At 44.5% G+C, this 19,067-nt stretch overlaps 1 protein-coding gene across 4 annotated transcripts in view; it reads left to right on the forward strand.

The window, feature by feature from the left end:
* Positions 1 to 403: 403 nt before the first annotated feature.
* Positions 404 to 19,067, forward strand: part of LOC120948169 (uncharacterized) — a 39,964-nt gene continuing 21,300 nt past the window's right edge. Inside the window, exons 1-3 of one of the 4 annotated variants that reach the window (XM_040364228.2) lie at positions 404 to 910; positions 1,433 to 1,705; positions 9,587 to 10,491. In XM_040364228.2, coding sequence (XP_040220162.1) covers positions 10,431 to 10,491 — 61 coding nt within the window. In that variant the 5' untranslated portion in view covers positions 404 to 910; positions 1,433 to 1,705; positions 9,587 to 10,430. The remainder of the gene's footprint in view (positions 911 to 1,432; positions 1,706 to 9,586; positions 10,492 to 19,067) is intronic. The other 3 variants (XM_040364229.2, XM_040364230.2, XM_040364231.2) reach the window with 3 other exon arrangements.

Here is a 19,067-nt window from a genome sequence, read left to right on the forward strand (position 1 = left end):
ACCGCGTGGCACTACGCGTGCCGTATACGCTAACAAAACAACGTAACGCAATACACACACACACACACACACACACACTCACACCCCTGCTCGTGCGGGTGGAGGCTCATGAAAGATGGGGGGAACAAAATAACTTGCCGGCAAATGTAAAATATCTAGAGTGCCTGTCCCATCGTTCCGCTGTTGTGCCGGTTTTTTGTAACGCAAGTCACTCACCAGGCGCCTCCATCCCATGCCGACCGCTCGATGCGTAACGGCACGCTACTCTCACCGCTCACCGGCACGCGTATCCGCCAGCGCACTCGCTCTCAAACGCTCTCGTAGCTCTCGTCAGCATGTTTCTCTTCCGCAGCTCAGCTGACCGCAAACAAAGCATGCGGAACGCAGGGAGACGTTGCAGTATTTTGAAGTCTCGAGACCGACCGAGAAATCGGAGCAGAATGTTTCAGTTGCAAAAGTGTGCTCGTGCCAATTAGACGCGGACACGTGTGCGCGCGTACACCTTGGGTCCAGCATCGTAACGATTGCATTTGGTGGCAGCTCTACTAACACACACACCCACATTCACCCTAACACAACGGTGCGATCGATTTGTTGAGTCGTCCAGGTGAATTCTGCACCCTTCGCGGTACGATGCGTAACAACACACCAGCCGACCGACGGGGCGACCCAGAGGTGGCCATTGCCTAGCATCCAGGTCGCTCGGCTCGGTGGTCCAGTGACGCGTATCTTGCTCCCGTTCTCGCAGGATAGCTTTCGCTCTCCCTCTCTTTCTCTCTCTCTCTGTCGCGCGCGCACGCAACAACCCAACTCTGCAGACTGCAGATAAACCAGCAGACGGTTGGACGCCTTTCGTGCAGAGGGTTTCGCGAAAGGCACCCCACACAAAAAACGGAAAAAAGAATACCAGGTAAAGAAGTGCAACAAGAAGCAGTAGCAACAACAAACGGTGAACAAAAACCACCCTTCCACCGCAGCATAAGTTGATCCGGTAACCTCGCCTGCCCGAAGGAAAGCTCGCACCAGCGCGTACCACTGCGGTGTTTCCTCTTTATTATTTTTTGTTTTTGTTTTCCTTCTGTGAAAATTTTGGAAGCTTGTCTCCAGTGAGTTTTACCGCAGTGTGCCAGTATGGTGGCAAAGTGAAAGTAGCGGCGTGCGTGTGTCTGTTCGTCTCTGCGATGTTTGTGTGCGACGCGAGGCTTATATGCCGACGGCTGCGATTGATGATGCGGTAATGACCAGTTTGCTTCGTGACCCTTATTGTGTGACCCTTTTCGTGGCACGGTTCGTGAGGGTGAACGGGGGTGCCACAACAATGGTTTGGGATGTGTAACCGTTCATACGCTGTTTTCCCTCTTTTTGGCAACTTGATGCTACCCCGACCATTCGTCGCCAATAAACGTGTGTGTGCTTTTGTTTGTGCGTATAGGTAAAAGTGTTCAACCGTTCTACGATTGTCGGAAAAAGGATTTCATCCTTACAATTGATTCACAGAGGATCAGGTGATTTTAGGTGTGTTTGATTGATTAGTAGTGTGGTGTGTGTGCCGGGTGCAATGTGATGAGTGGATCCAATTAAACCGTGTGGTGCGACCGTTCAGTGCAGTTTGTGCAATGTTTATCCCGTCCGTAACGAGCAGCTTTACATAGGAATAATACAGTGCAGTTTCAAGCAGCGTACATGCTGGTACGACATTGAAGACGTAAGTTCTACCCTTACACTGTGCCGAAAAAAACATACAAACACACAAACACACAAACACCAGCAAACCAGAATCGATACGACCAGATTCAGCGAATCCTAACCCAGGGAGGCTGTAAATAAGCTTCAATGCAGCAAAGTTTAAATTTTCATCAGTTAGCTCATGTTTAAGTGCATGAGCCAGAAAGAGACGGTTGAAACAAAGGCAGAAACTTGCCCGTCCTTATAATGGTGGCAAAAACATCGTTTTTATGTGTATCCGTGTGTGTATATGTATACTAATATTGATGTATTAAGCTATACATTTTACAGACACAAGGGGAATGCATTAAGGTAGAATGAATGTTATTAAATTTCCATTTTCCATCGAATAAAAATCCTAAAGCAGTGCTATCACATACTGATAACTTTAATATTTGTTTTGAAAAGTTTTGAAAAGTAAAAAAGGCACCAAATTGTTTCATATTTGGTACCTTAATAATATCTACTCTCTGAGGGAAATTGAAAAACCTCCCACCGTGACCAGCCTCCCGTGCGGTTTCGCGACATTGACGCGATTCTACTGTTGTGTTCAAGCAGACGAAAGATCGCACATCATTCGGATGGTCTAAAAATATCACTGCTCTCTGACGGAGGCGTGGGTTTTTTTCTTGCTCTGTGTCAACCCATCGGCCCTCTATCGTATCGGGCGTTTCTCTTCTGTTGCGGATTGGAACATGAGCTACAGCTCAACATTTCAGCACAATGCTCAGTCCGAATCGGAGCATCGGTGGGTTTGACATTGAATTATCTGTACTGTGCTACTTAACGTTCTAAATTCATGTAATGAGGTTGAAACTTTTGTAATTAGTTATAAAAAGTAAATACTTTGTCCCTGTTAGGCAAAATTTCAATATTTTCTTTGCGGTAAAATATGTCCCTATTAATTTACCCTAATTCTTATAATGCAATATTAAATTACGTCAAATGTGTTCGTATCAGCATCCAGCAGCTAGTTGCCGTTAAAGCCACCGGAGTGAATATCGCTCGGTACGGTCGATTCGTTCCCGAAGCGTTGTTGCAACAGACGCCACTCATCAGTTTCCGGTTGTTTTTGCTTCCGGTTCCCACATAATGACGCTACCCCGAAGGACTCTTTACTACCTTTGCCATGTGACCGGCTGCACAACGATCCATTATGGTGCGGCACGTCGGAACCGACTGCATGACCGCCCACACTGGGGCTTGTTTTCAGTCCTGGTCCATCGGATCCCCCACCGATGCCTGCAGGGATTGGACAGAATGTTGTGTGCTTGTTTTCCATCCATCACCCATCTAGACGTTTCCCGAAATTACCATGTGCAGTAACATTTCACCGTATCACACCCCTGAAACCGCTTGCAGCAGGGTATTCTCGGAACACAATAGCACGTGCGGCTGAAGTAAGCTACCGAAAAGAGTATCTTTAATACGTTGCACAATGCGGCTTTGTTATCGTCAGGTGCCGAAATCTGGAGAAAAGTTATTGCAATGGAACTTTACTTGATCGCATCGAGGAAAATTCGTTCGAAATGATACATTACAATGCACGACCCAGATCTTTTCAGCTTTTGAACATTATTAAATATTTCGAGCACTATTGGTTCAGTTTTTCCCACTTCAACTCCATTATTTTATCACACATATCGACTGTCCATCACCATCCCCACGATAGCTGCCTGTCGTGACTTATACGCGCTCAATCTTTCATATTATCACTTGAGTGGTTTATGGCTCACTACTTCAAACGGCAGGCTAACATAACTAATCAATTTCGTGATTTTCTACTGCCGGCCACCATCAAACACGAAAGCCTAGTCACGCGAAAACCTGCCGCCCTGTGGAAAACGGAAAAGCCCGTTAAACTATGATCGCACCTTGATTGCAGGGTATCATGGTGTACACACATTTTGCGTCTGATACCGATGGCAGGGAGGGATTTTTCGCTTACAAGGCTTTCTACGAGCAATATATTTTTACTACGAACTACACTAAAAAGCTTTATCCACAAACATTAGCTTTACTCTATAAAAAAATTCTTGGATTTGAAACACCATAGAGCTCTTTGAAATGTTTACTTAAAACTGGTTATGGTACCATAAAAGGTTACGCGAATAATAAAAGTCCCTTACTACATTGCAGTTTGTGCTGTAATTCAAACCCCTGGACGGGACACAATACTTGTAATTACGACCGCTCGATAATTATCTTGAAAATGCCCACCAAACAACGCTGTTAAACCCAACATTTTCCCACTTGCTATCGACCCACCGGTCGGACAATTATCGGCGCAATAGCACAGCACCCTTCTGCACTGGGAAGCCCAGCAAAACACGTGATTAGTTTAATTATAGGCAGCAAAAAACGGCTCCATGCGTCAAAACGGCAATGCAAAGCTGCGTCAATGTTCATTTACCTTGCAATTGGATTGTACCCGTAAACACTCAAATCGAAACCCCTTCATCTAAATGAACCCAACCCAACCCGTCAGTAGGTCTGCTAGCTAATGAACGCTATGACCGCTCCCTCTCCCACGGGAGGATCGTTTTTTTTTTTTTCTTACAGATCAGATGGAAAACCATTCCCACGCACCGCAGTGTCATATTTGCTTGTTCCCTTATTCCCGCTTCGCTTTCGTTGATGAATTCCAACACCGCGCCGCTCCAAAACCGAACCGGGGTGTTAAGATCAACAACACCCATCCATCCACCCATCGGTTGGAGTCACACGGGGGTAAAATGGTACGACCCACTCACTCGACGGCAACGCGCCGTACCCTACGGGGGGCAACTCATGAATTCCTGGTCCCATTCCATAGCGCGCCCGGTGTGCCCGTGAACGCGTGAATGCAGAACTGCCGACTCATGAATCCTAATTTACATTGCGGTTCGTTGAGTTTTGCATTAATTTTCATTAGCAATGAGGGAAAGTTTTTAAATTCGATTTATTTCATAATCTTTTTTCCCTCTTCCTTGAATCGCCATTATTTGTTGAACGGTCGAGGTCGACCATCACGCGTGCTTGGGCAGTTAGCTTGGCTGGGTGGGTGCTTAAAGGTACATTCACGCTCAGGCATAAGCGACAAAGAGGTGCTGTGTGAGGTTTTCGATCGTTTAGAATAGATTTTTCTATGGTTTTTACGGGGCTCATAAATATTTCATACCTAGTTAGCGCTGTGTTTGTTATGAATAAGCCTAGTTGTCATTGTGCAAGCCATTGTACAATTACCGAGGACGCAAGAGCAGAATTTTCATATCAATGCGTATCTAATGTTTCTCTCAAAACAGTTTGCACATTTTCACGAACTGTTATGGGATGGCTATGACACTCAACCGCTTTACAATTCGTATTTAGACGAACACTTCCGATCTTCCTTAACATAACTCCTTGACATACCATTTTACCGAGCCGGGTTGTTAGTTTACAAAACGTTTTGTTTACGCTGTAGCCTCTCCGCCCGTGAAACGAAACAAAATATCAAACACTCTCGGCAGCTCGCAAACAGAAACGATCACACTACACAATAACCCACCGGGTACACACCCCTGACGGTCTGAAACGGTTGTTTGATGTATTTTTAGCAGCTGCCGACATTTTCATTGTAACCTTGCTGGGCGCGTCCAAGCCGAATGTGCGATTTTTGTCTTTTCGTAGCGTTGGCAATGCTTGCCTTTAGCGAGTTTCACTCTCAGCTGGTGCATCTCAAAGGTTAGGCCGAAAAGGCACTCGGCTACGCTACGTAATTGCTCTGTTTCCATCGACTTCGAAACAACATCATCAGCATCATCATCATCATCATCAGCCCAGTGCCAGGGCAGTGTGTGACGAAGCTGCCAAAAATAATATCTGCCTGCAACAAAATGATGGATGGGCGACTCCCCTCAAGCAACACAACAAACAAACAACACGAACGCTGTGAAGAACGTGTTTATATATATGTGTGTGTGTATGGCTTTGTAAATATGGTAGAAAGAAGAATCGTGAATTTTCGTTTGCTGCTTTTAAGTTTGATCTTATTTTTCTCATCACCTTCCCTGATTCATTCGCTCTACCAATAGTCATCACACCGCGCACGGTCTTCGTTGGTAGCACTTCCGTAGAACAGCGTAAAGGTGCCTTCGAGGCTTCGACGATCCAGCTCACTGTTTCAGTTTCACTTCAAAAACCAATTCTGATCAAGTGCAAGCAAGTGTTTTCTTTTGTTCGGTTGACTGGCGATGCTAAATTACTCAGCCACTGGAGGAAACTGAGTGCTTTTAGCTCGCTTTTGAGATACATTTGTTTGTCCTTTGTAATGGATTGGCAAAGGCAAAGCAATCTTTTGTGTCTTAATTATTAAACGCAAGAGCTTGTGTTTCTCTATATTGCTGTTACTCTGGTGTCTGCACCGGTGTTACTCTGGTAACCTAAAACAAAATCCAAGGTTTTAGGTTTTTATTTAAACGAATCAAATATTTGCTGTCATGAGGTCGCTTAAACTTAACTCATTTTGTTGAGTTTTGTCAGTGTAGTTTTGGATGAGACACAACCAATAAACCTTGCTGTCAGTTTGGTTAGGTCCTTTCGGACTGTATCTTACTTATTACAATGAAGAAATATAACCTATATGCTAGTAGCTCCGTAATGTTTAAATTTTCAAATCTTTTTGCGTAGCACCAACGCACAGACCTTTGTTTTAACTATGATTCTGCGCATTTTTAGCGCTACTACTCAACCCAATTGCTTACACAAAACCACACTCACACACCAACAATATAAGTAGCGAAACTCAGCGACCTTGTCCGACAGCAACTAATAAACAAATAATGCTGGCGATGAAATGCACAGCGGCCAAAAGCGGAAACGGAACAAAGATCGCTTTCCATTCACTTCCGTAAACATTGCACCGCTCACCTACCCGGCACGAGTGGTGTGTTGGTGGGTGGCGAATCTTTTAACCCTGCGCCATCTACCCCACTCCCGGCCACCCTGCTGCTGCTGCTGCTGCTGGTTTTAATGGGAAAAGACAACGGGAACGGGAAGCTCCTCGCCCACGAAATCACCCAGGCCCAGCGTGAGCGTCAGCTTTTCCCCCAAACAATGGCGCAACGGTGCGCGCATTGTGTCACGAAAATTCGTTTACGGAATGTGTCAATTTAGTCCTGTTCTTGTCACCGTCAGCCGGCAGCCGCAGGGTGGCAATGGTAAGGGCTTGTAAAGACGAGGCCGTTTACACTGGAGATCAAACAAAACGGTGTGGGAGAAAACAGCTTTAGATGAATTGGATGGATACTTTTGACCTTGGCTACGGTGGTGCGGTCGTACCGCACTGGCAGCCGGGAAATTGTTGTTTCATTTTACGTTAGGTTTTTCTTCACACTTTAAGATACTGTGGCAATGTCTTGTTTAGTTTTGTTATGTACTTCTCGCGTATAACGTTGTTAATGCGTTTTATTATACTATATGGAAGAGAATGATTCAGCTTATTTAACTTTTCTCAGCTTTAGTGAAAGTTATGACACATTCAAGGGTTATTTACATTTTCAGCCATTTTTGCAACCTTAGCGAAAGTATCCCGTACGCCAGTGCCTTTCCTGTTGCATGCAGGAATTATCATAGCAATGAATTAAACACTCAAACACATCCACAAGCCTCATGGTACGCAAGAGCCGTTGGTAGTTTGCTGTCATGGATCCCACGCGGCTGACACGAAAAGCAACAAACAATACCAAACAAAGGAAATGAGTAGTACAAAAGCGAAAAGAAGCCGGCAGAGCTCACCTTACAGCATATTCTTCTTCTCGCGCGGCACACAGCCTCTTGCGGAAGGCATCAAGTGACAACACACTTTATAAATACACAATCATACCCACGCGGAACTGAGCGGCATAAAAGGTGCGGGGGTGTGCGACTGACTGCTGCTTGCTTTTTGCAGCAGGTTGTTTTCACACCGTGGTGGCGCAGCATCACCTTTATGCGCACCTTCGCCCAATGTTCTACTCGCTCACTTTTAATGCTCTTATGGTGAATATTTATACGTCGAAGCAGAGACTGCCACAAAAATGCTCACGTACATCTCGTTCTTCTCAGCCCACAAATCGTTAGCTTTAAAATAAAATTAAAACAGCTCCCTTTTGTGCCACCCTTACAAACGACCGGCATGCTTAGACGTTCAACCTTTTTTTACTTTTGTTAATGCAAAATTGTCCCTTTTGCGATGCGCGGTCCAGTGGTACTGAACACCATCGTGTGCGTTTTATTGAGCCAGTGTACACGCTGTCAACGATTTATTGGATTATGTTTCAGTTTGTTTGTGCAGTAACATCGCTATGCCTGGGACGGAGGAATGTATCCACAAACGCGTGGAACCTTTGCAGAGAAATGTCTTTAGATAATTCCTTCCGACATATTGCGATCCACCGTCAACCTAATGCCGCGAAGCCGAATTAATTAACATTCAAACGTTAAGTAAACAGCGGCGATCGTAAGCAGGCGGGCGGCGCTTTTATTACCTTGTCCTTTAGCTAGCTCACCGCATCGCTACGTCACGTAATTCGATTATAAGACGCGATAAATGCGCAGAAGAAGAGGCGATCGCTCGAAGCAGGACCCAGGTGCAGCATGTTTTCGATGTAACCCCCCCCCCCCCCCCCCTCCTCCTTACCGAACACACCCATTGTCAGCGTGTTGTGTTGTGTCTGGTTTGCAGTAGAGCTTGAATTTCGCATTAATTTGTTTACATCCTTCGTTTGCCCAGCATCCGGCCAGCTAGCTCGCGTCCCATTTCAGACGAAATTTGATTGCTTTGGATGATTTATTCTATTTTGTGTCGCGCACCAAACCGAACGCCGCATGGCGGCGCAGATTGGTGGAGTCAAATTTAATGTGAAATATTTTGACGCATTTCGCCAATCCCACGGGGGAGTAGCATAACGTCTCCCCAGAACCTCCCACCACCACGGGCAGCCGTGTGGGATTTTGTTGTGCTTAATTTTCACTCCGCCCTTGACATTGCGCCCGACGGGGAAAACGGTTGGTGCGGTTTTTTTTTAAGTTTCTTTTTCTTGAGGAGGAAGGGAAGGAAAAGCTTTAGCGAAAACGGCAGCTGACACCATTTGCCGTGGCGGCCCGCGATGGGTTGGCTCATAAATCATTTCTAATGATAAATCAACCTATAACGCGTTCGGTGCTGTGCTGCTTTTCATCGTTCGTAGTTTTCCTTGCGCAACGTGAGTTTGAGTTTTATCTACCATGCAATAGGCTTTTGTACAGTAAAATATTATTCCTTAATTGTTGCATTTATTGGACCATTTTAAACCAACATTCACAGTGACAAGTTACAGTTACACTGTTACACTGTGTTTTCAATTTTTTTTATTGAATCACTCTTTATAAAATGTTACTGAAATAATTTTACACGGCACAGTATTCAAACCTTAAAGCATATTCTCATCATGAAAAATACAAACGTGCCATGTCAAGAAGCAGACGTAAAAGTTGGCATTTAACGTCAACAATAATTATTGGCTATAATTCCGGAATCCACCAAACGCTATGTTAGTTCCTTTCCGTCCACATTCTCCAATACCAAAACCACTGCAGCTCTTTCCTCATCACATTCTTTATTTCATCGACCAGTGGTGGATCCTTCTTCGACTACCAAAGGCCATAGAAATAGTAATATATTTACAGGTTCGGCGTGTATACCCAGTTCGACTCACGGCCACTGAAGTGAAAAGACCTAAGCCATCGACCGTAGTGCCATTGGCTTAATCGAACCAACACATTCACACAAACTCACACACACACAAACACACCTACATAGTATGTCAAGAGTAGCAAAATCATGATTTCTTATTTTCTCTGCCTTCAACGTTAATTTCAGATTGCCTCGACCGGAACCGCCACCAAATCAATCCATCTCCTTTATCCTCCCCCCTGGTCGGGTGCTGCCAAAAGGGAAGAAGAGGAAACATCCGTGCTAGCTCTATCCTGGATCCGGCCGGAACGCTATCGATCGGCGGTGTGCGGTATGAATAGCGAAGCAGAAACCTCCCATATCCTTCAGAAACTGCACGGCGAGCGAGTGATGAATCTTTAAATGAAGCTGCTTTGTTTTGTCGGCGCATGTGTTCGAATTGTAGCGAAGTTTGCGAAGCGATTGAATGGCAAAATATTCATCCACTAAGTTTTGTTTGGCTGTGTGTTTGTGTGTGTGTGTATGTGTGATAGTGGTTGCAAGTGAAAAGTAAGCAAATCGGGAGGAAAAAATACACCTAGATGTGAAAGTGAAACACGAAAGTGCAACCAAATCTGTAAAGTGCGTTTAAGTATTCTGGAGGATGCTTCCCAGCTGCTTCTGCCGGATGTGCCGGATCTGCTAGTACAGTGCAGGGCGCACCTTCCCGGTAATATAAGTGGAAACCACTCGTGCAACGCCGCGTTTAATGCAAAACGGTTTCACTTAATTCGTACTACCACTTCCTCGCCGTGAGTTTGTTCCATGTTTGCGCTCTCCAAAAAAGGTGCTTCCCGGATTATCGTACCAATTTGTTCCCGTAGTTAAGGATAGTGTTGGAATTTTCGACCAAAACAAGGAAAAGAAAGTAGCTACCTGCAACGTTTCCGACCACTTGCTGTTATTTCGTCGGCTCTCCCGGCCAGTCGACACCAATTCATCGCACAACATTGATTCACCGGGTGCGAAGCGCGTAACAGCGTAGAACAGAATGAATAACAAGCTGCATCTGCTGGCCGTACCCTTGCTTAGCCTGCTCGTGGGCTATGTAGGTAAGTAATGCAGTCAAATGCCTTTGAAAAATAACTGTGTGTAACATTATTTGAGGACTCTCTCGAGCTAGTCGGTTTCTATAGGATTTGGATAGCGTATTTAGTCAACACGGTAGATACTCGAAATACCTTGATTAGGCACATACTACTCCACAGCACCGCACTAATCTAGGAAGAGCCACTTAAGGATCTATTTTTTGTCTAAGTAGATAAAAAACAGTACTTTACCAAATGAATTTCAGAACGAATTAAAACGATACAGTTCATAATAGCTTCCATTCCAGCTCAAAGCGCTCTAACTCGTTCCGTTGCAGCTTTCAAACCACTTTCCACAGGTCAGTGGAGTGTCAAGAGGTAGCTGCGCTGTGACTACGCCTGTCCAATCTGTTTCGAAAGGGGCTTTCAAACTTTTCCTGCCGGACAGAATCTCTGCGTTGGTCTGCTTGCTTCTAAAATATTTCCTACGTTCGGAAGCATTTGCCTCAAACGTCCAACTTTTTGGCCACGGGCGACGTTGGACCCCGTAAAACGGACGGCAAGCCAAGTTGTGACAAACTTTTCACCAACCCGGAAAGCCGCACAGACACACACATGCTTACGCTTACTTTTTGTTCAGCCATCACTGCATGGTATTGAATTACCAGTAAATGTCAGCCTTAACACACTACACTTGAGGCGTGAGGTGTGGTACAGATGTGGATGAAACTGCAGTACTTTTTTGATTATTTTTCCTCCCAACTTTGGGGAAGTCATGTGTATGTGTTGATTACTCTGCCCAGCTTGTGGTTGACCTTGTGCGAAAGTTACCCAATCTTTTAACTGCTCTTGGATGCTTTGCTTTTTTTCTAATAAAGTACTGCCAATAAACGTATATTGAAGATATTGGTAACCATTGCAAGTATTCTGGTTAATGAAGTGAGAGGCAGACTGTGATATGATTTTTTCCCCCTCACATGCCTTTGACCGTATTCCATTCCGTGAGTAATTGGACAGCACGGCAATATTCAAGCAGTATTTCTTCTACCGTTACTTGATACTTCGTGTACGAAGGTAGCGAAAAGCGCATGCTGCAGAGTACGACTACTCCTCCGGGCGGCAAGAACTAATTATGCACTTCACTACCGTACGTTTAATTTACCCTAACGAGCAGGCAGCTCTGTACACTTCATTGTAGCACCACAGCATCACATGTAATCTAACCCACGGGAGTTTTTTTTCCTCACCAGGAAAGAACATTTAACCTTTTCCCTTCATTTTTCATAGCAAATCCATACCGTGCGAGTGCAGTGCCATACACACACACGCCCTACACTTATCTGCTCTGGATGCACTAAACTAGGTAAATGTTTTTGGAATTATTTCGCACCAGCCGACGTTTTCTTGCTACTGTATTCGTTTTCATCTTCGTTCTAATTACAATATTTTTTTTTTATTAGCTTAAAGTTTTATGACCCAACCAAAGGTTTCCTCACCTCCCCAGTTACGATTTCTTGGAAATCATCTATTGAAATCTGGTGCCACTACAAACATCTCAACACGCTACACACGGGTACACTTGAGGAGCTCACTCGCACACAGCTACTAGCCAGTTTACAAAGGCTCGACCCAAGCACCACTTCACTTGACCGAGATCATAACCTCACACGGTGCCGTGCCGTGGATGGCAGGGAGTAAGAGTCTAAGTGCGACTAAGGAAATAACAGCCACTGGTGAAGTAATCGGGGCCTAGAGTGCATAGTGCAACTCTGACGGTTTACCACGCACAGCCGGTGAACCGGCTTCTAGCATACCCGTAGTCCGCTTGTCCTCGCAAGCCGTGTAAAAACACGAGCGCGGGCACAAGTGCGAAGGATAGAAAGTAGGAAATTTCGCAAGAAAAACAGCACAAAGCACTGCGAATATGTTTTTGTCCTTTGCCGTGTTACCCGTTAGCGCTGGGGTAACTCATCGTTGTTGTTGTTTTTGTTGTTGTTTTTGTTGTTGTAGTTAGGATGGGAAGAAGGAAGGACGAGGGAGCTAACCACCTTCCCGGTTGCAATCCCGGTCTGCCCAGTTTTGTCTTCCGGGCGCGCGCACACGAGGACACTTTACGGCCTGGCAATAAACATTGTTGACAGGCACCGTTTCGCTGTGCATTTTTCTGTCCGACGCTTGTTTCGAAACATTGTTTCCTTCCGGAGGGAGTTAAGCCGCCGGCTAAGCGGGCGAAGGAGTCAGCCGGTTGGTTTGTGATTTGTTTCAGGAACTGGTAATAAGAAACACTCGGCCTAGCTGCCCCAAAACCGTGTGTGTATTTGTATGTGTGTCGATTTGAAGAATCGTTTCCGTGCGTTTGGCTGTTTGTTTCGGTAAAAAGTTATTTGATTAGGCACAGGTTTTCCATTACTTGGCCTGGCTTTCACTGCAATCCTTTAAGTTTTTTTAGAATACCGAGGAATGCCTTAAACGATGCTTTCTTTAACATTTTGTATCGATACACATTCTTAATCACTTTTAAATTATTTCAACACCTCACCAATCACAACTTTGGTGCATAATTAAATGCTTCTGGTTGCCGTGCTGTGCCAATAAAGGTCCTATCAAGGTGTGACTTTACCGAGATACTTAATTCCATTCCCAGTCGTGTGACAGCTAATCTAACCCGCCCCGATGTGTGACATTCGTAGCAGAGCAAAGTTCATGCCTAATGTGCTCAGCAATGCCCAAATAATTCGCCTTCCATGCGTGACCTCTCACGCCACACCTTTGCAGACTTGCGAACAGTTTCATTGATCGGAAAGTTTCTCCTCGCACAGTGACAGCTTCTGAGGCAAGATGGAAATGGAACGGTAAATTTGATTTGTAATCCAAATTAGTAGCGCCAGCATGCATTGTACCCTTTCCGTCGGCCAGCACAGCCAAAGCGGCGGTTGGCTGGGATCCAGGACACATCGCGTGAGAATGGCAGGACCGTTTATCCTTTTAGTTTTAGCAACACAGACCGTTCAGGGTGGGAATGTGTAGAAGGAAGGAATGTGCAGATTTGCGAGTACTCATCACCCTTTCTGCTATCGGATTAGATGCGATACATTTTGGACGATATTCAAAAGCTCAAATCAACGAAAAAGGACGAGTGAAATCAATGCTAGGAAACAATCTCGTTTGCTAAAGAGTGGTTGAAAGATTGAATTTGAAATAAACGAGCACGTTCAAATGAGATTAAAAAGGTGAAAAGTTTCTCCCTGTTTCTTTGCTGACCATTGAACCATTAACCTGCCCTACTACCACAAGGTGAAAGAATGTCTCTAGACAGAAATACACCAAATCATTAAATATTTTATAAACGAATAACAAACAACATCAGGAAACATCTTGTTGAGAAGCATTTGCCGCCCAAAGCGAGACAAACACTTAAGTTCAATGAGTGATCAACAATTTATAAACCAACCTCCACACCACAACACCAAACGAGTCGTATGTGTGTGTGTCTGTGTGTGTGTGTGTGTGTGTGTGTGTGTGTGTGTGTGTGTGTGTGTGGTTTTCATTTGATGAGCAGGTCTATTGACAGTACAAGCAAGTTTAATGTGCTCCTATCAAAATCATGTTTGATATGCTTTGAAGCATCCCATTCCATCATAAACACTGTTCACCTGCTCCCTGGTTGCTTCACATGCATCATTCCGTAAATTGCTTCCTATCTTAGTAGCTTTAGAACCGTCAGTATTAGCATGAGTGGAGGTAAAATCCACTCTATCCATCACCGGTTTGCTATTGACTGCTGTGGCAGCAAAGTACCACCGCAGCCTTGAGTAACCTTTCATGCGTTTGCGTCTGTGTGCACATCATTCATTGACAATTTCAAACGGAAACTCAATGGCACAGATTGCTTACCACGTACCGCGTAATTCGCCTAGACCGCCATTTACCACCACGTTCAAGTGGGATCGATTTTTCAGTTCCATTTTGAATGTCCGATCGATATCGCAAATTGTTCCTGCTTGAAGGCTACCTCTTTTTTGTCCCATGAATGATGCTTCCTGTTGTAACGCTCAACACGACATCCCTTACACACTCACGGACAAATGTACCCTTGTCTTAAATCACTCAAGCAAATCATAGTCATCAGCACTCAGCATAATGTGAGTTGAGAGTACGATTCGTCACGACTATATATATATAGCCAACTCAATTCAAACAACTTACCATCATGGACACATGTTCAATCCAAAATTGAGATAAAAATCCAACGAATACTACGAGCTTTCTGAAAATACATCTACGTCGTCATTTCGTAATATTATACGTTCTCAACTAAACGCTTAGCTTGAAGTATATTCTCGACGACAACCGATCGTGAAATATATTGATCGTTTACAAAGCTTTTTGAGGCAACGTTATCTACGTGGAATCTGTTCACCGTTTCTTGAATAACTGCTTGCCAGGATACAAGGAAAAAGTACACAAGTTCCAATATTTATAAATACCAAATGATATATAAACAAAGATATAATAAATAGGAATATGGCTAAATATCCATAACACTATGGACACTTTTAGTCCACTATTGTTTCCTAACTTGTCTGAATTTTCAGTATTTTAAGGATCATAGTCACCTCCAAACAAGCTATCGACTGATCCATACTGCCAGAGGCTCAAAAGTAAGACCAAAATATCACCAATCTTCTCATCCGTACACCAACTTCACAGCAGCACCCCGCGCCGGCTACGGGCACTTACCTATTTTCCACCAAACACGAGCAAACACACTTACCGGTCTTCCTGTCGCACAGCCGAAGATATCTACTAAGCTTCGCCAAACTGTAACCGACATGCTTTAGTGCTCGCCCGTTCCATTTACCCACACCCAAAAACGTTCCAAGTTTCCATTACACATTCCAGCGTGTGCTTCGTGCTCCCCCTTCCCCTTCCCTACTACAACACTAGCGATCTAATTTGCATACATTTCGGCGAAAAATGTTAACGATAATAACCGGGCCAAGCGAGGGCACGAGCTAAATGCTGCCGCACATATATTAAAACTCTTGGCAGACAAGAACTACCATTGCCCACAGCCGTGAACGTGTGTGTGTGTGTGTGTGTGTGTTTGTGTGTGTGTGTGTGTGTGTGTGTGTGTGTGTGTGTGTGTGTGTGTGTGTGTGTGTCGGTGACGATGAATAGCAGGCAAATAGCATTCGTGGCAGCGGAAACGACTCAGACAGCCGCCCTGTCACCGATGAAACAGGCATCGTTTCGTTTTCCATGAGCTGTCTCATAAATGCTTGCGGTAGGGAATGCGCCTGAAGCAGTTTAAAATGACACCAGCAAACTACGGCGAGTACATTCATAATGTATTGTGATTTTGAAGGCAAAACATTCAAGGAGTGGCAGCACATTGCGTTTCATTTGCGCTTGGTTGGTAATTAAGTTAATAATTTTGAACCGAAGCATAGCAGCCGCTCGAGTCGAACGTTTGCTTACACTGCTAGCATCTCTATTAGCTTGCTATTGGTTCTGCTTGTAAGCTGATTACTATCCAAATAATATACGTTTAGTGTTAAAGAGTCATTGTTGAAGAAAAGATCCTAAAAATACAATCATCCTCATACAATTATTCGGTCTTTTCATGCTCGATTGCAAAGCTGTTTCTTTAGTGCAAGTTGACTTGTTTGTAAACATGGTATACAAGCTACACGATCACTTTCAAGAAGGACAGCTCCGTTTTGATCAGACCATTGGAAAACAAACGTTCGACGTAAAAAAAAGGTACCGCTGCAAATCCTTTTCATTTCACACCTACTACAAATCGGTGTCCTGTTTCAGGAACGCTCCGGATCTCGGCCCAAACCAGTTCGAGCTTGCCCATTTCTCAGAACTTGAAGCTCTGAATCCGTTTCGAGAATCAGGTCAGTCGGAACACGGCCAAAGTCAACCGGTTCTAAGCCCGGTCGCTGAAATTAAATTTATTCCCCTCTCTTATATTTCACCTTCTCAAGCGGTCTCTTTGGACTACACCTTTTCAGTAAGATGATTCTTACCTGACAGGTAAAAACAGAACCCCTCCCCAGCAAAAAATATGAAACCTTTTTCACAAACAAAAGAAGAACAAAACTTCCCCAAAACGTCCCCAAACAATCTAAGAAAATGTTTGCCTTGTCAGTGACCCGTAGCCAAGAAGTCCGCTATTCGCTGGCAAAGGTAATTGTGTGGTTGTAGCTGCATTGGTTTTATATCCTTCGAAACCAATGCTCATTCAGGGCTCAATGCTTGAACCGTAAGGATAAGACTTTCCTTAGCGAGCTCAGAATGTAAGGGCGAATGATTTAAATTATTCGCAAACATCACTGAATAGAACCTCGAGCTCGAAGGAGCGAGCTAAAGAAAGAGAGAGAGGGAGAAAAGTGTGCGCATTAGCAAATGAAAACTCGTCAGCCGAACGGAAACTGCATCAAGTAGGGATAGGAATTTGGCGTACCCTTCAAAAAGGTAGTCTGCTGGATAAGGATGAGAGCAAAACGTGAATGTAAGCAAGTGTGAACAAGAGTGAAGAAGGGCTCTTTACCGACAGCTTCCCGTGACTGATGGGTTAATGGTGGGTTTTCGGCAACTGCTACAGGTGAAAAATCAAATTTACGAAACTACCATTTCATTCGCCTCTAACGCCGTAACGAACCGTGTCCCGCCTGCAACCGATTGCGATACAAACGTCTTGAGTGTGTAATTATCTCGACACTTAAACATTTACTACCCCGTTTTGAGTCCCTCCGGTCAGGTTAGCAATGCAAAGGTTCATAAAAGTTTACCTGGCGCAAGAAACTTACCCCGCAGAAAACATACCATAGCTCCGGCCAAGCACACCGAAACCGCTTACGAACCATTGAGCATTAAACAAACGCAATCCACTGTCACCCAAAAGTGAAGCGCAACCGAAAATCACTCAGCCATCTTCGCCAACGTCGGGGCGTTTAATAAGGAATGAGCAACGACACACCTCCCAAAACGAAAGTAGTTCCTCGCATAGCCGGTGGAATGCTCGCACCGGTAAAGATTAGAAAGCGACAACACATTCTTTACCGTCCCTTCGGGGAAATGTTTGCTCCCATTCCCAAGAAGGCGTGTATGTATGTGTGTGGACGTACTGTAAGGTCAGCTAAGCATGTATGAGTGAGCGTGATTGCACAACTAAGCTAACCGTGTCACAGGACGCTGTACCGTCTGGTTTTCAGTTACAGCTAAATTATTTACCGCAACCTTCTACGCAAGGCTTTAAAACTCAACGCATGGGACGGAGTCCAAATTTTGGTCTTTGTGTTCGCCACTGGGCTGAAGCGTTACGAAACATTTAAAATATTTAATGCACACAATGCTAAAAATAGTTCAAATCGGCACCAAAGCACGGTGAAAATGAGCATTTCATGAGCAAACGTTGGTTGAGAGCAGTGGCAAAAAGGGAGAGCTTTTCATCATGCAAATTTAAGTACACTGCTCGTATCAGGATACGAAAATAAATAATAAAAATCTAAGATAGCAACCCAATCCGTTCTGGCTATTGAATGGCGCAAGTTAAATGTTTGATTATAGTGACTAAGAAGCTTCAGGTTGTTTGGTTGAAGATTGTTTGAACCTTCTAGTTATAATTATTCGTGTACAGATTAACCATGCAACATTAAGCAATACGGCCTTTTCGGACACGATCTTGCAACGTCTTCATTTTTTTACAAAATATCTGTTCATGATTGACAAATACACATCTACACGCTGCAAGTGAATACTGTACTATGCCGAGCAAACCGTAAAGCTCCATCGATCCTGCCCATTATCTGCGTTAGATTGCGTTCTTTGCAACCGTTTTCCCTCATAACTTTGCCCGTCTTACACCACTGCTGTACCGCGTGACGGGTTGCAAACATTATTTTCCCTCCTTCTAATTTTTAATTTCCGCCAATGCCTGCTGGCTACCAGCGCGCGGCGCCAGCTACTCACGGAATTTCCGCCCGTTTTCCCCCCGTTTCCTCTACGCCACGCAATTAAAGTGCGCCACAAAACACCCGCAAGCACGGTACGTAAAACTGTTCACCTCGAAGGGCCTCACAGCTTGGTTTATCGTTGTGCAAAGTTAAAATAGCATCCTGTTTTATGTTTCTTGTTTGTCTGTCGCAACCAACTCTACCGTTTGCTGGCCGAACCATTGCGCCCGAGACATCAAGGACGCCACGGGAGGCCCGTGTTATGGGCCGTTGAGTTGTGCATTTTATTTTGCACCACACCCGGATCCAATGCTGCCCCTTCAGAGCTGTAGCCAAGGCGAGCCGTGCTGATGAAGGCATTGTTTCCAATTGTTTCTCATCCACGCCCTGAAACAATGAGCCACTAGGCGTCTCCATTGAGCGTTTTCCTTTCATTATGCCCGAACGGTTTCGATGGGATGTGACGCTGGGATAAGAAGGGTTAGGTTAAAATCGCCATTACACACCATTTTGTACCATGGAAAGCTAAACAATCGTTCACAAATCGTTTTTAAAAACGTGGAAAAATTAACCTCAAATCGCCCATAACAAATTGTCCATATGGTCGTAGGTATATAATATGAAAAAAGACAA

This window comes from Anopheles coluzzii, chromosome 2 (assembly GCF_943734685.1).
Source record: "Anopheles coluzzii chromosome 2, AcolN3, whole genome shotgun sequence".
NCBI lineage: Eukaryota > Metazoa > Arthropoda > Insecta > Diptera > Culicidae > Anopheles > Anopheles coluzzii.